Source organism: Cavia porcellus, unplaced genomic scaffold (assembly GCF_034190915.1).
Source record: "Cavia porcellus strain 051 isolate PalLab524CR breed Dunkin Hartley unplaced genomic scaffold, mCavPor4.1 scaffold_15, whole genome shotgun sequence".
Classification (NCBI taxonomy): domain Eukaryota; kingdom Metazoa; phylum Chordata; class Mammalia; order Rodentia; family Caviidae; genus Cavia; species Cavia porcellus.
Window position 1 is genome coordinate 43,084,021 of NW_026947498.1, and position 15,057 is coordinate 43,099,077.

The window sequence follows — 15,057 nt, forward strand, 5'->3', positions numbered from 1 at the left end:
TTTGTTAGGGCAAGATACACACATATTGAAAATTCTGTAGTATTCCCATGTTAAAATGGGTCTTTGAAGGCTTTGAAATATCTTTCAATTATAAAAATAATCCAACACAAACACATGAATAGCATTTACATTTGATTATCTCAGATTTTCCAAAATTGCTTCAAGTAATCTTCTTTGGTTATTGTAATTTTATCATGTTTCTGCTCTTTTGATAAATTACCTTGTAAGCTTGTATTAAATTCAAGCTTATTTCAGTTTCTTCATATAATCTTACCAGTTATTTCCTATTGATTCTCCTAAGTCTTCAATTATTACTGGGAACCTTAAGTACTTTAATGCCAAAATTGCACTAATCTTTATTCTAGTGAACATAAGTGTCCATGATTTTGCTCTCATTTTACTTCTTTTTTTTTAAAATACATTTTTGTACTTGAGCAATTGGTATGCTTAGAAAATGCTGTCTCAGTTCATGACTGTAGCATAGCACAAAGGATGAAAGACTACTCAAGGATCACTTAGGGTCAGTGTCCAATTCAAAAGAAGGGCTGCCATTGGCCTGAGAACCCTGTTCTAAACATGAGAGAGTCTGATAAGGACAGTCCCAAACTGAAACCTCTGTGGCTATTTATTGATAAAACGAAGAAGGAAGGACCAAGGACCAAGAAAGGCTGAGCTCTGTGGAGGAATTCATGTAGGGGACAAGGAAGGCAGGGTAAGGTCAGTGATGTCTGTTATATGACTGATCTTAGGGCCAGTCTTATAAGTCAGTATGGTAAGGATGAGGGCCAGAGTATTTATAAGGCAGTGTGTCTTGATCCTACTTGGACTTGTGGCCTTATTGGCTATTTTTTAATCTCTAACATGTATTCTGGGAGGTCTGGGGCCCGCGGCGCCAAAAGTCCCTTATCTTTGCATAGCCACCTCATACACACCTTTGGCCAATGCCCCCATAAAATTCCACCTCAATTCCTTTAAACTGTGGTCTGTGCTCATTTATATAATGCTGGCTTAAGTTGCCCCAAACAATTTATGCATGATACTTAAACATTTGCTGATATTAACTGATAAACTTGTAAGTTATATTTAATTATTTGATGCAATCACTCTGAAATAAAAAAAAAACAATATGTATTGGCTAATATGTCGCTTTTCTCTTTTATAGTACCTGTTTTATTCTACTATACTGCTACAGTAAATTACCATAGACCAGGTAGCTTATAGAGAGCAAAAATGTATTTCACATAGTTGTAAAGTCCAGCAAATTTCAAGTTCAAGGCACTGGCAGATTTGGTGAGTGGTGACAGCCCATTCTTCATTTATTTTTTCATTGTGTCTTCATAAGGTGCAATGGTCAAGGGTGTCAGTAGAGTTTCATTTACTAATCCGTCTATGAGGAGTTCACCCTCATTCCTCACTCACCACTCAGAGGCTCTACCGCCAAAACCGACTACATTGGTAATTTGATTTCAGTGTGTTACTTTGAGGGGACATACAACATTTTGTCCACTGATGCATCTCCAAACTTATAGAATCTATATTTAAAGATTTTTATGAAAAATGAAAATTTTCATATTAATGCTGGCTGATCATTATTTCTGAAAAATTTTGTTGTAGACTGTGCTTTTCTTCAGTAACAAACGTTTTTCTTGGTTCTCTGTTTTTACCCAATTTGCTCTTTTAAATCTTTTGAATTCTGTTCCCTTTCCACAATAACATTTTGAGGAGAAATTTATGAGAATCTTATTAAAATTAAAATTTATGTCTTTCTGTTTTAACTTTGACCTCTTCATATTTAAAAGATACTTAGCACAGAATGCTTTATCAGTTCTTGTTATAGCTACTCAGAAATTATAGATAAGTTGCTTACATTACAATTGATCTTTAAGATATCTCATCTTCTATTTCTAGGCTTTTTTTTTTGTCACAGCCAACTGTCTCACAACACACATTTGACTAATCCAATTTTATGATTGTTTAGTGTTAAAGTTTTCTTAAATGTCTGGAATAGCCAACTTTTATATACCTTCATTTTAAATGTTTCTGTAATTAAATCATGTCTTTCCCCCCCCTCCATATATTTTTGTTCTTACTACAATAAGGTATTAATAGAATTTCTCTCTCAAATGCAAAGTATATTCTCATGTTGGATGGGTTTCTTTTCTAGGGATAAATTCGCTTTTATTTAATTCACAAAGGTTGTATGTAAATATAATACTGTTACTTTGGCTACTTTGTTTTTAACTTTAATGATCTGATGCTTTTTACAGTTTCTTTCCTCTTGTCCTTCATTACCACTTTAGTTTATATTTCTGTTTTTAGAGTTTATTCTTAATGGTGAATTTTAATTTAATTGTATTCTGCCATAATATTAAGAAAATTAAATTAACACATTTCAGATTTATAATTTTAGTTGTAAATTATCATTCCTGTAACTGGTAATTCATTTATCAGAACCAATTTTTCAACATGCTCTCACATATTATTATCCATGGTTTTGAAATAATTAAATCCAGAGTTTTTCAGTGATCAGACAAAATTATATATAAACATAAACAGACACTCCTATTAATTTGTGCTTTATTAGGTAACCCACATTTTTCAATAGCTGTACTTTTTCTCTGTATGTGATGGAGTAACAGCCATATGGTAAGTGAATAGAGGAGATATTAAAATTACTTTAAAATATTTGCATCATTTTATAGTAATTTAAAGTATTAGTGAAGTTTATGTAAAATTATAAGAGGGAAAAGTGACAAAACTAAATGAAAGTAAGATGATAATTTACAAATTAATTACCATGAAAGAATCAATGCTAACATGAAAATTTAGTTAAAAACTAAAATGTTCTTTACACTAGCTGTGAATCTTCTTTGTTCCTAGCATTATAAAATTTAACATTTTTGTTTATGTTTAATATACTAGGAGTAGAAAATAGGGAGTGATATCATTTTTAAATTATATCCACTTTCATTAAGTAGTATCTGTTCTCTAGTGTTTACTTAAGTCTTGTACAAGTATGATCTAGAAACAGTAAGGTTTAGATGAATAGTTACTGTTTTAGCAGGTTCTTTTTCATTAAACCTGAAGACAGTGCTCATATTAAAAACATCTTTATATACTTTAGAAAAAACTGTATTAGGGAAAAGTAAATTCAAAATATATATTTGTGTTTCCAATAACTATGTTGATTATTTGAACCAACTGATTATCAAGTATAGCTTCATGGTACAATATTAACTTTTTAAATTCTAGATTAAAATATTAGTGATATTTTAATTTTGGATTAGCATATACATGAAAACACATACAGTAGATAGATAAGATAGGACTGTTGTCTTTTTGTAGTACACATCAAAATAATTCGTATAAGAAAATTCATTTCCTGTTTTCTAAATTACATAGCATAAAAATTTAAATTTAAAATTTTTTTTTCACCTTTAAATGTAGTATATCAAAGTCTCAGTTTGTTCTGAAGTATCATACTTCGTTTTGTATAAAGAATACCTAAATAATTCAACATTCCTTATACATTGTTTATATGTATGTGTAGTTCTAAGAATGAATTTATACACATACATATTTTCAAATATATTCTAATTTGGATCAGTATAATGTAATTATATTTTTCATGAGGATATTGTTAATTTGACATGGGAAACTCATTATTAAAAATGAATATTCAACGTCATACCATATAGCACCTTCACCACAAAAAGTTTACTAAAACAGCATGGACAAAAACCTCCTAAGGAAAATTTGATATAGATTTCCTATGCTTTTCCAGACCTATTTTCAACACTGCTAAAAGGGGGGAAAATTCAAGAAGGCACTGAAGAGACGGCCTCAGCAGACCCTGATGTTACTTCTGCTCTGGAGGTACATGCCGCAGCTCCATAGGAGCCAGGTTGGAAAAGTTTCTAGGAAAGCAGCATATTCATGTATAACATATATTTTAAGTAGCAAGATTCTTTTTCTGTAACAGTTTGTTTTTGTAGACCCCAAATTTGAATAAGTTAAAAAGTCCACATTGTAGTTTGAATTTAACATTAGTTTTCTTGTTTTTTTTTTTTTTTATAAATATCAATGGCAAAGGATGGATTATCAAAAATGAAGTACAATGGTTTAAGGCATGCAAAATTATCTGATTAAAAAACATGTGTCTGTATTATGCAAAAAGAACATCAAACCGTTATGGATCCATTATAATATTAGATTGTAGAGTTGCTATAAATGATAACATTTTAATCAAATTTCTGAAACTTTTCTGTGTATAATATGTGATGATAGTAGATTTCTATATTTTCTTTGCTCTATACCTGCAGGACAAAATAACTTGTTGCTTTTGATTTTCAGTGAACTTTTAAAAGTAATATTTATTTGTTATTTAGTTTTTAACTCAGAGACTTGAAAATAATCATCAAAATAACTTTGAAAGGGAACTTTTTATGTTTTGTTTTTTTTTTTTTTTTTTTTTTTTTTGACTTCTGGGAACTAAACTCATGACCTCATGCTTGCGAAGCAGGAGCTGTGCCACTAAGCTATAACCCTGCTGAAGGGGCACTTTTTGTCCTAGAGACTAATCTGAAAACCGACATTTCTTTTTTTTTTTTTAATTTTATTTAAAAGGAAAAAGAGAAAAAACAAAACAAAGCGGTGTAAGGGTACAAGTAACACAGAACTACGAACAAAAAACAAAAAAACAAACAAATAGTAAGAAATCACCAGTTAATAGATTATACATTATCATCTTAGAGATAGTTGCTCAAGTCACAGTATCAAAGCATACATTTCAGATTTTGCTTGCTTTTGAAAATATATCAAATCTCCATTCTGAATGTTGAAATGCATTGTAATAGAGAAAAGTGTTAGCAAGTTTATGAATAGTTACATAAAATAACTACAAGCATAAATAATGTATTTAGGACAGACAGTAAAAATGTATGAAGATTTAAATGAATAGAAATAACTGAGATTTATTAGCATGAAAAATGTAAAAATAAATTTAATTTTGACTATGGAGATTTAAAAACTAATTAATACAGTTGGCATTTTAAATAAGAGAATCAAGGAAAGTAATAGAAACTACTTTTGATATTTTAAAATCTGAAATAATAGGTACATACAAATTAATAATTAACTTTGCATATATGTAAAAGCTTATGTTAAAATATTACATGTCTGTCTATATGATAAAAGCAGGTCACTTTAAACTTTAGGACATTTTAAACACAAAACTTGATAGTAATCTGTGCTTGTTTATATAGCTTTTATCACATTTATAGTGCAATTATTGCTTAGGTGGGTATATTTTATTTTTACTTCTTTAGCATTAAATTATACTCTGAGAGAGGTAATGGTATTTCAATATGTCGTTTATATTGAAGCCTGTCATGAGCCATGATAAGTTGATTTTCAATGATTATCTGCTTCTGATATTTGTTAACTGAGCTAAATGTAGAATTAGAAGCAAGTACTTTGTTAAAAATGTGCTTCATTGACTTTTTTGAAAATATGTCATCATTTCATAACAATTTATATTCATTAACTCAAAGATATTTTTGTGTCCATCTCCTAAAATCTAGGAAACAAAAATGGAAAACCATTCTTGATGTGAATAGACCTAGAATAGTCATCCAAACAGATTTTAAAAATCAATAACGTTATATTGTATTAGATAAACAGTGAGACTGCACTGTCCATTTATCAGTCATTTAAATATAAATGATGATGTAAATTTCTTTATATACTGAAGACTCATTAACAGTTTGACTGCTCTAGATTCCATAGTTATGGTATGGACTAACGAAACTGGAAAGAAACAAGACAGCAAGAAGCAAGGCAGAAGTTGTTAGAGGAAAAGTGGGCAAATGAGCATAATTTTCTAACAAGTTGAAATATAGAAAAACTAGCGTCATTAACCTGTTGATCAATAATTTCAGGAATTGTGTTAAAGCTATTTTCAGTAAAATAACTTGTTATAAATAGATTAGCTTCAGGGGTAGTGATATATAGAGATAAACTATATTGCCCCAGACACCTGCTCAGTGGATAAAGCAAAACTCCAGACAGGTTATAAGTCTGTAGTCCCTTAGAAACCATCCAGTGGCCAAGAGATAATATAGTTCAGCTCACTCACTTTGTCTCATAATAGAGAATAAATTTGTTTGTATATATGTATATATGTGTATATACACATGCATTTGTGTGTACATACATGTACATTATGAGGGCTTGTGCATATACATGTGCACATAATCATATCAGATTCGTAAATGAAAAGTCATAGCCTATGCTTTGATGCAGTGGCTCCTATTTCAAAATTTCTCACAAGAATGGAATATATATCTATATATTTTTCTTTTCTTTACAAATTATGAGCCTACTTTGGCACATCATTATTGTTTAGAATTCATAGTTTACATTGGAATTCATTGCATTCTGTGGATATGGATAAATTTATAAAGCTATCGACCATTGTGTTACTATGTAGAGTTCCGTTGTTTTGCGAGAAACTATTATCTGGTTTTTCATCCCTCTCCCCTACTTAATCTCTAGCAACTACTGGTTTTTTCTGATTCCTGATAGTTTTACTGTTTCCAGAATATCATATAGCTAAACTCATACAATAGATGTTGCCTTTTTATATTGGCGTCTGTCACTTTGAAATGTGCATTTCTGTTTTCCTGATGTCTTACCATGGCATAACACCTCATACCAATTTTGGCACTGAATAATATTCCATCTTCTGATATACTTGTAATTTAAAAAATGGACACCTGTATATGTTTTGAATATTTTCCCAACCACTTTAATAAGTGTGAGGGCAAAACCTGGAAGCTTTATTTATGCTTTGGTAAAATTTAAATTTATATATTTTAAAGTAGTATCATTCCAAAATAGACTGCTTTGTAAATTTTTTGTATATCCTTTCCTTGCTTTTATATGTTCTATAAGTATTCAAGTAACTTGAAGTTGCTTGTTAACTCTCACGTAAAAATACTGCACCTTTTTGTGCATATTTAGCTTTTATTCTGTTGCAATTAGTGTCATACTTTGATAGAATTTGGTTTATTTTAAATAGATTTCACAATTTAGTGCATTGTTTAATCTTTAGGAAAGTACTAATCTAAATGATGTTACTATATTTCCCTAAAGGGAATTTCCTTAAAGGGAAATATAGTAGGATATAGGATAAGAAATATATGGTAATTTAAAAGGCAATCAATTTTATAAAAAATAACAAATACTAAAATGTTATTTCATTTTAAAAAAATGAATAAGGACAGGAGATTTAGCTCAGCAGCACAACATCTGCCTGGCAAGTGCGAGATCATGAGTTTCATCCCTGATACAAAAAATAAAGAAAGAAATGAAAATTAATTTAATACTTTAAAATAAGTTTGTGGAGGGAAAGGAATTGATATCAGGTTAGTGATCTTTCTTCCATGTTCAGAGAAGTCTTCAACTATGAGTTGAAGAAAATGATAAGTATAGAACATATACAAAATCAGCACAAATATGGCCAGGTTACTACTTATTGAAGCAAACACTTATATTTCATTTTTGACATAGGGTACTTTGTGGTAATTGACCAATATTCATGCAATAGAGAATAGCAGGTTTACAAGAATAAGAGCCCCAGCACAGGCTGATTCCTAGAAACTGGTTGGCCTCATCCTCCCTCTGTGCCCTCTTTTAACTATGCCTTTTTAAATTTTGAGTGACTGAGACATTTAGAAGCCATTGTTTAGAGTCACTGCTGTGCTTTTGCCTGTTACCATTTGTAGTGTTTTTTGTGAGTCTTACTTTTTTTTTTCATAATCATAAATAAACCTGGTTTTAAATAAGGGCTTTTGTTTCTGTTGCATTCGGTTGTTAAATTAAATTTAAGAACACTGTGGCTGATTTATAAAAGTAGACCAAATTCAAGGTAAACAAGAGTCTATCCCAGCTGATTGTTAGAGAATTATCAGAGGCTCTGCACTTTTTTTGGAAAGTTACTCTCCTATGAAATTTAACTGAAATTAATAAAATGAAAATGATATGACAAGAGGAATTAATGGTAATAGAAAATATTCTGTGCTCAGGCAGTATAATGTAGTCATTGAGAAAAAGGTTATGAATTTAAAAGCATCGTTCATCATTTATAAGCTGTCTAATTTTGGGCACATTACTTATTCATTAATTTCTTTATTTTTTTTAAGTTAGGTCAATAATAATTAATGACTTTGTAAAATTGCATTAATAAATTATTTTATAAGATGTGCATGTAATGGTACAATATAGGATTTTCTAGCACATGAAATTAAACCTATATATTTATTAGGAACTGTAAGCCACTGATACCTTGTTAAAATAAGGTAACAGTTAAAAAAACAGAGAAATACTAAAATGAGGGAAAAGATGTATGTGGGGGAGCTATTTTCTTTGTCTAAAAGCAAATAGGGTTTTAAATTTTATTTATTTTCTATCTTTAGCTGGTATTTTTACTGCTTGTCCCACTTTTCCTGTCATTTATATGCACCTCCTTGGAGACATCTCATTTGTGGCTAGTGCGCACTTCCTATGTTTTCCAGAATAGTTGATGCATCATAGAACTCTTATCTGAGGAGCTGCACCATAATCTTAATTGATTTCTAAAAATTCAGATTTTTGTATTGCTTTTAACATTAATTTTATGGGTACCTTTTTGACATACATAATAATTACGTTCACCATATGGAACTGTACCTGTGCGAGCTGTATCTCGGTTCCTTTTTACTCATAATGCTCCCTTCCCTTCAATCCTCCTTCCCCTATCCCTTTACAAAACTTCTTTTTTATTGTTTCACTTCCGTTTTCGTTTTTATTCCTCTTCCTCTCTTTTCCCTCCCCACTTGTTCCTTTTCCCATTTGAACATTTTCTTCCTCTTTGCTAGTATCTTTCATCAATTTGGGTTCTTATTTCTCACAGTAGAGAAATACAATATTAAAACATGTTTGTGTGATTAGTTTTACTTAATATTATGTTCTCAAAGTGTATCCATTTACCTAAAATGTCTCTAATATATTCTTCTTTGTGGTAGCGTAATACTGTTGTATATGAAAATTACATTTTCTTTATCCATTTATCTGTAGATGGGCATCTAGGCTGAGAAGTGTCTATTCATTTCAGATAGCCATTTTTGGATTGGGTCTTTAAATCTGGGGAACCTAGGTTTTTTTTTATTCTTTATATGATCTTGATATTATTTTTTTGTCTGAAGAATAGCTGATAACATGTTGTCCCATTCTGTAGGTTGTCGCTACTCTGTTGGCAATTTTTTTTGCTGTGTAAAAGCTTGTTACCATGCGGTTGTTGATTCTTTGTAGTATTTCCTGTGCAATTCGAGTTTTGTTCATAACGTCTTTGTTTCCACCTTAGTCTTCAAAAGTTTTACCCATTTTATCTTCTACTCGATTGCTTCTGTTTTAATATTTAGCTCTTTGATCCGTTTTGATTTTAGTTTCATACGTGATGAATGAGATGGGACTGTGCTTAAACTTCAGCATGTGGGAAGCCAGTTTTCCCACCACCATTCATTTATTTATTTACTTAGGTACTGGGGATTGAACTCACAACTTCAAGCTTGCCAAGCATAAGCCACTGAGCTAAATCCCTGGCCCCCACCACCATTTATTAAAGAGGCTTTCTTTCAGTGAAGATATTTGGCCTCTTTGTCAATGATAGCATGGCTGAGAATGTTTGGCATTGTTTTTACAATTCTATTCTCTTCCATTAATCTTCAGGTCTGTTTTGTTTTGTTTTATGGAAAAAGGTAAAACTAAATTTCATAACAAAATGATAGAAGAACAACAATAGTTAATTCATTACATATGATTAACTTTAAAGCAGGTAATCAGAGTACAAGCTAAGGCCATAAAAAATTCTCCAATTGGTATTAGCACAAACCTTCCATTTCTATGAATTAAGAAACACTAATAGTATAACAAACATATTTTTTGCTCTTTTCCCTTTTTTTTTCTTTTTCCCTTTTTAATTCCTTTTAACAATTTCTTTACATTGCACAGTATCTATTATTCATTTTAGACCATACTTACTTTCTCAGTTTCTCACACCAAGGAGACAATATGATGTTTACCCATGTGAGTGTGATTTATTTCACTTAATATAGTCTTAAGTTGCATCCATTTCCCTATAAATGTCTCAAGTTTATCCTTATTTATAGCTGAGTAGTACTCCATTATATAAAAATACCACGTGACGTGTTTTTGTCCATTTTGTCATAAATGGCTTTTAAGAGATTGAGGTAAATATCATCAATTCCAATTTTCTGTAGAGGTTTTATCATTAATAAGTGTCAGACTTGATACTTTGATAAACTTTGTTGAAAGTTTTTTCTGCATCTATTGAGATAATCATGTGGTTTTTGTCTTTCACTCTATTGATATGGCTTATTTCATTCACTGATTTGCATATGCCAGACCATCCCTGATTCCTGGGATGAAGCCCTCTTGGTCATAGTGTACTATTTTATTGATGATATGCTCATTGTTTGCTAGTTTCTTATTGAGGATTTTTGCTTCTGTGTTCCTGGGGGAGATTGACTTGTAGTTCTCTTTTTTTGGTTGGATCATTTTCTGGTTTTAATATCAGAGTTTTTGTCTTGTTTTGTTTTGTTTTGTTTTGCCTTGTCTGTGTTTCATTTATTTTTTATGTTTATTGCCAGTACTGTGCTGTTTATCATGGTGGCTTTATAGTAGGACTTCAGATATGAGGTTTTGATGTCCCCTGTCTTGCCTTTGTTGCTCAGAATTGCTTTTGCTAATCTAGTTCTCCTCTGGTTCCAAATGAATTTTTGGATTGTTTTCCCTAGTCCTGTGAGGTATACTGTTAGTATTTTCATTGAGATTGTAATAAATCTGCATAATGGTTGGGCTGTACTGGTTTTGCGTAGTATCCTCTATGTAGAAAACCCAAAAACCTCCACCAAGAGACTACTAGATTTAATAACCAAATTTAGTAATGCAACAAGATACAAAATAAGCACTTAAAATCAATAGTATCCCTGAACACAAATAACAAAATCATTGAGAGAGAATTAGTGAAACCACAAGTTTTACAGTAGCTCCAAGTAAAATGAAATACTTAAGAATCAGTCTAGCAAGACTTTTACATTGAAAACCGCAGTACTCTCAAAAAGGAGATCAAAGAGAACTCCTGAAAATTTGAATCTTTACATTAAAATTCTTGTGTCTTCACATTCAATACTCTTAGTGTTAAAGCATTTGTGTTTTTCATTTTCCTTAAAACATATCCTTTTCATGTAATATTTTCTAATAATAAAGGGGCACCCATTTTAAAAACTTTCCATGACTTGTCAGAACAAGTGACTATGATTCACAAATCTTGAATATTTCTGGAAACCTCCATACCTATAGTGTATGCCTGTTTTTACAGTTTTCTATCATTCTCCCCTATTTGTCTCACGTTCCAGTCAAGGCAACATCTCAGTATCCTGTAGGCATAATTTCTAATATTGTTCTCTATACCTATAACATATTCTTTCATTTTCTAGTTCTTCTCCTGCCCAAAACTACTCATACCATAGTTGGGATACTAACTCTATGCTTTTGCATATAAACTCTATTATCTCATAGGTAGACATACTTCTGGGTACCCGTGGTATCCTGTGTACAATGCTGTATGACCTTTGTGCCTTACTGCCCTGAGTACATGAATTGTTGATAATTCTTTTCTTTATAAAGTAACTCTTGAAATCAAGGTCCCTGATTTTTTCTTTTGGTTGTAATACATTCCTTCATGGAAAAATGATTTCGATAATTGGAATTTTAAAATTAAAACAATAATGGAATCTGAAGAGAAATAAATCATCATTATTCAATAGAAGTAATCTAAGATTCTCACACTCCTTAATAAATTATTGCTCCTTAACTCTTAATGCTCTTGAATCTGTAAGGTCAATTTTAAGATTACTGTTTCAATGTAGATATCCAAGTCCAATTTCATCCAGTTCTTAGATAATAAATCTATATTGCTATAGGAACACTATAATTCCCATTCTCTATAATGATACGTTAATTTTCTAATGATATCTAATTCATCTAGCTGCATCTTAATTATTAAACATTGAAATATTTTTGCTGTAAGCAGTAATTTAAGAGAATTAAGTACTGGTAGCTAAATATCATTTTCTTGTATTTGAACTCAGTTTCAGTTTTAATTTTTTCAGTTTTTTTTCTTTTTTGAAGTATATTTTAGTGATAACTTTTTTATTCTATTAGCTAAGAATTGGTTCAGGGGCTGGGGATTTAGCTCAGCGGCGTAAGTTCCTGCCTTGCAAGCAGGCAGTCGTGAGATCGATCCCCGGTACCAATAAAAATGAAAAAGACAAAAAAAAAAAAAAAAAAAAAAAAAGAGAGAGAGAGAACTGGTATTCAGTGTTGGCAGTTAAATTAGTGAAAAACTTCATTACTTACTGTTTATATGCTTTGCCAATTGCAATCTCTTTTTAAGTAAAAAGTAAGAGACTATCTGATAGAAGACAAAGTTCCTCCAACATGGTCAATATTGCCTTTTTAAACAAGATCCTAGTTCCCGAAATTCTGTTCTATCTAGTTCTGTTTTTAATCTATCACATGATTTAATTTTCTGTTTTCACCCACATTATTTCCCATTTGTTACATAAAGAAATCTTTTATTCTAATGAGAATTAAGTTATTTGGTAAATTGATAGTGTTTGCACAGGACTTGTTTTTTAACCCAGTTTCTTAATGTTGGTTAAAAGTATTTAGGCAACAGTCCTTGATATCAAGATATTTATGATAGAACATGACTTGTGATAGTCATATAACGTAAAATGGTCTTTGGAAAAGAAGAAAGACATAAGAGCCAGCATACTGTTTCTCAGCAGTCTAGGAAACTATAGTGTGTGCAATTAGAGCCAAAGATAAAAAAAAAAAAAAAGAAAGAAAAAAGAAAAAAAAAAAGGGTAGGTCTAATCCTGACAGCAGAAATTCTTAGAAAACTTAATACTTTCTCGTCAAGGCAGGGGTGCTTGTTCTCGGGTTCCACGATGTACCAGCAAGAGACTGTTGTTGCTATGCGTACTCCTCTAAACCTTCTCGTACAACAGGATAGAAAAGCTGTGATGGGATCCTTTTAATGGCCTACAACTACTCAGCACAGTGCCTGGCCAAGAATGTTTCTTCTAAAGTTACTTTTTATTACCCCAATATCAAGGACAGTTTATCAACTCAAGAATTTCTTGTTTTTCCACAACCCATCTTTTTTTAACCATACCATGACATTAATGTATTGACTGTATGCTCTTGTGTAATAATCAAATGTATTTTTTAAAATTAAAAAAAATCACATTTGGAAATTTAATTTAGTATCTATGTCATTGAAAAAATGCAAATGATAAGATTTATATTTCTAATGTCCTAAATATTGAAAAGTTGTATTTATAAATTCATATAGTACTGATAGTGTTGGAAATTACAAGTCATTTATCAGAATTACATATACTTCTAATTTAGAAACTCACCATACATTTTATCATCTCTTCTTTCTGCCAAAGAGAAAGGCCTTACATGTGCTTTAAAAATTACATAGTACATGCTAGCATATTCTGCTAATATTGAAGACTCTGAAATGTCAAAATTTCTAGCTCTTATGTCTTCTTAAAGGGAGAAGCTTAGGTCTGTTTCCAGGTTTTTTTCAGCAAAAATGGTGCTGTTCTACAGATTTTCCTGTGTTCAATCTTTGTATGTATCCAGGCCTTTCTAGAAAATAAAAATTAGCAAAGTATACACATTTTTTGCAGACTTTTAAAAAATCACAACTGACAATTTACTAGAGGAAACCTTCTATATCAGCTTGTGCTAATCCATCGCATACTTGATATTTCTTCTTTTTCGCTTATTTGTTACAGGATCAACAAATCCTGTCTGGTCAGCCTTAAAGTTTATCTAGAATCTTTATCCGTACTGTAGCTATCCTAATCCACGATCTGCCTCCTTTCACCTGCTCTCTTTCGGTAGCATCTTAACTGAAATCCCTCTTCACTTGCCTCCTTCAGCTTATTTTACCCAGATAGCAACCCGAATGATCCACTTAAAATGTAAGCAGCTCTTTTGATTCCTCATGACTAAACTTGACAGTGGATTGAAATCCTAAGAGTAAAAAGCAAAATCTTCTAGATAGTCCGCCATAGTGCTAGTAATCTTACCTCCCTAGGTACTTCTTTGAACTCCTTTTTTTTTCCTTTTTTCCACTCTCACTCTTGCATAATGAGTTCTAGTGTGCTGCATCTGTTCTACTTCTCAGATAAACTGTGCTTGCTCTTAACTTGTGGCCTTTGAATCTACTATTTCCTATTCCTTTCAAATTCTTCCAGCTATCTTGTTGGTTTGCACCCACCTCAGTCAGATTTCAAGTATCAGTACATGGGAGACGTGATCTCCATTATCTCATGTGAAAGATCCCCTCCTTCATTTACTCACCCTCATTATGGGGCTCCACTTTTCTTGGTAGCACTTTTACAACTGGTATTTGGTTCCTTTTCGTTCATTTTCTATCTAAAAACCTGTCTAGAAGTAAAATTCCTTGAAAGCAGAAAATTTGTCTTACATTTTGCCCTGCATCAAGAGTACCATTTGACAGAACATAAGTTCTTGAATGACTTGAGTGAATTTTGCTTATAAATGGACTTATTATTCATTTTTACCATTTATGGTTTTTCAGTGCCTATGCAAGGAAGATATATGGTATTCAGTAATGCGTATTTTCCAAGGAAGCAAAAGAAAGCAGTTTTTGTTACTTGAAAAATTTTCTCTGAAATTACAGAAGTTAGATTTATTTGCAGTTGTACCAATACTTCTATTATGACTGATCAGCCAAGTATTTTTGTTAAACTCAAATGGAAATCATGAAATTTATATGGCAGTTGAATGAAGTCAGAGGAGGAGCCCCTACAGAAAAGATGGAGTCCTCAGCATGCCCCCAACACTAGAGTAGGTTTGTTGACTTTCATTGCATTTCACAATGTTTCA

General features: G+C 31.4%; 1 protein-coding gene across 10 annotated transcripts in view; it reads left to right on the forward strand.

Annotated features, from left to right (window-relative positions):
- The window catches only part of Epha6 (EPH receptor A6), an 806,211-nt gene that overhangs the window by 97,278 nt on the left and 693,876 nt on the right, over positions 1–15,057 (forward strand). Inside the window, exon 3 of one of the 10 annotated variants that reach the window (XM_063224795.1) lies at positions 3,785–3,876. The exons of 8 other annotated variants lie outside the window; for them this stretch is intronic. In XM_063224795.1, coding sequence (XP_063080865.1) covers positions 3,785–3,876 — 92 coding nt within the window. Of the gene's footprint in view, positions 1–3,784; positions 3,905–15,057 lie in introns of those variants that run through there. One more of the 10 variants, XM_063224797.1, reaches the window with a different exon arrangement.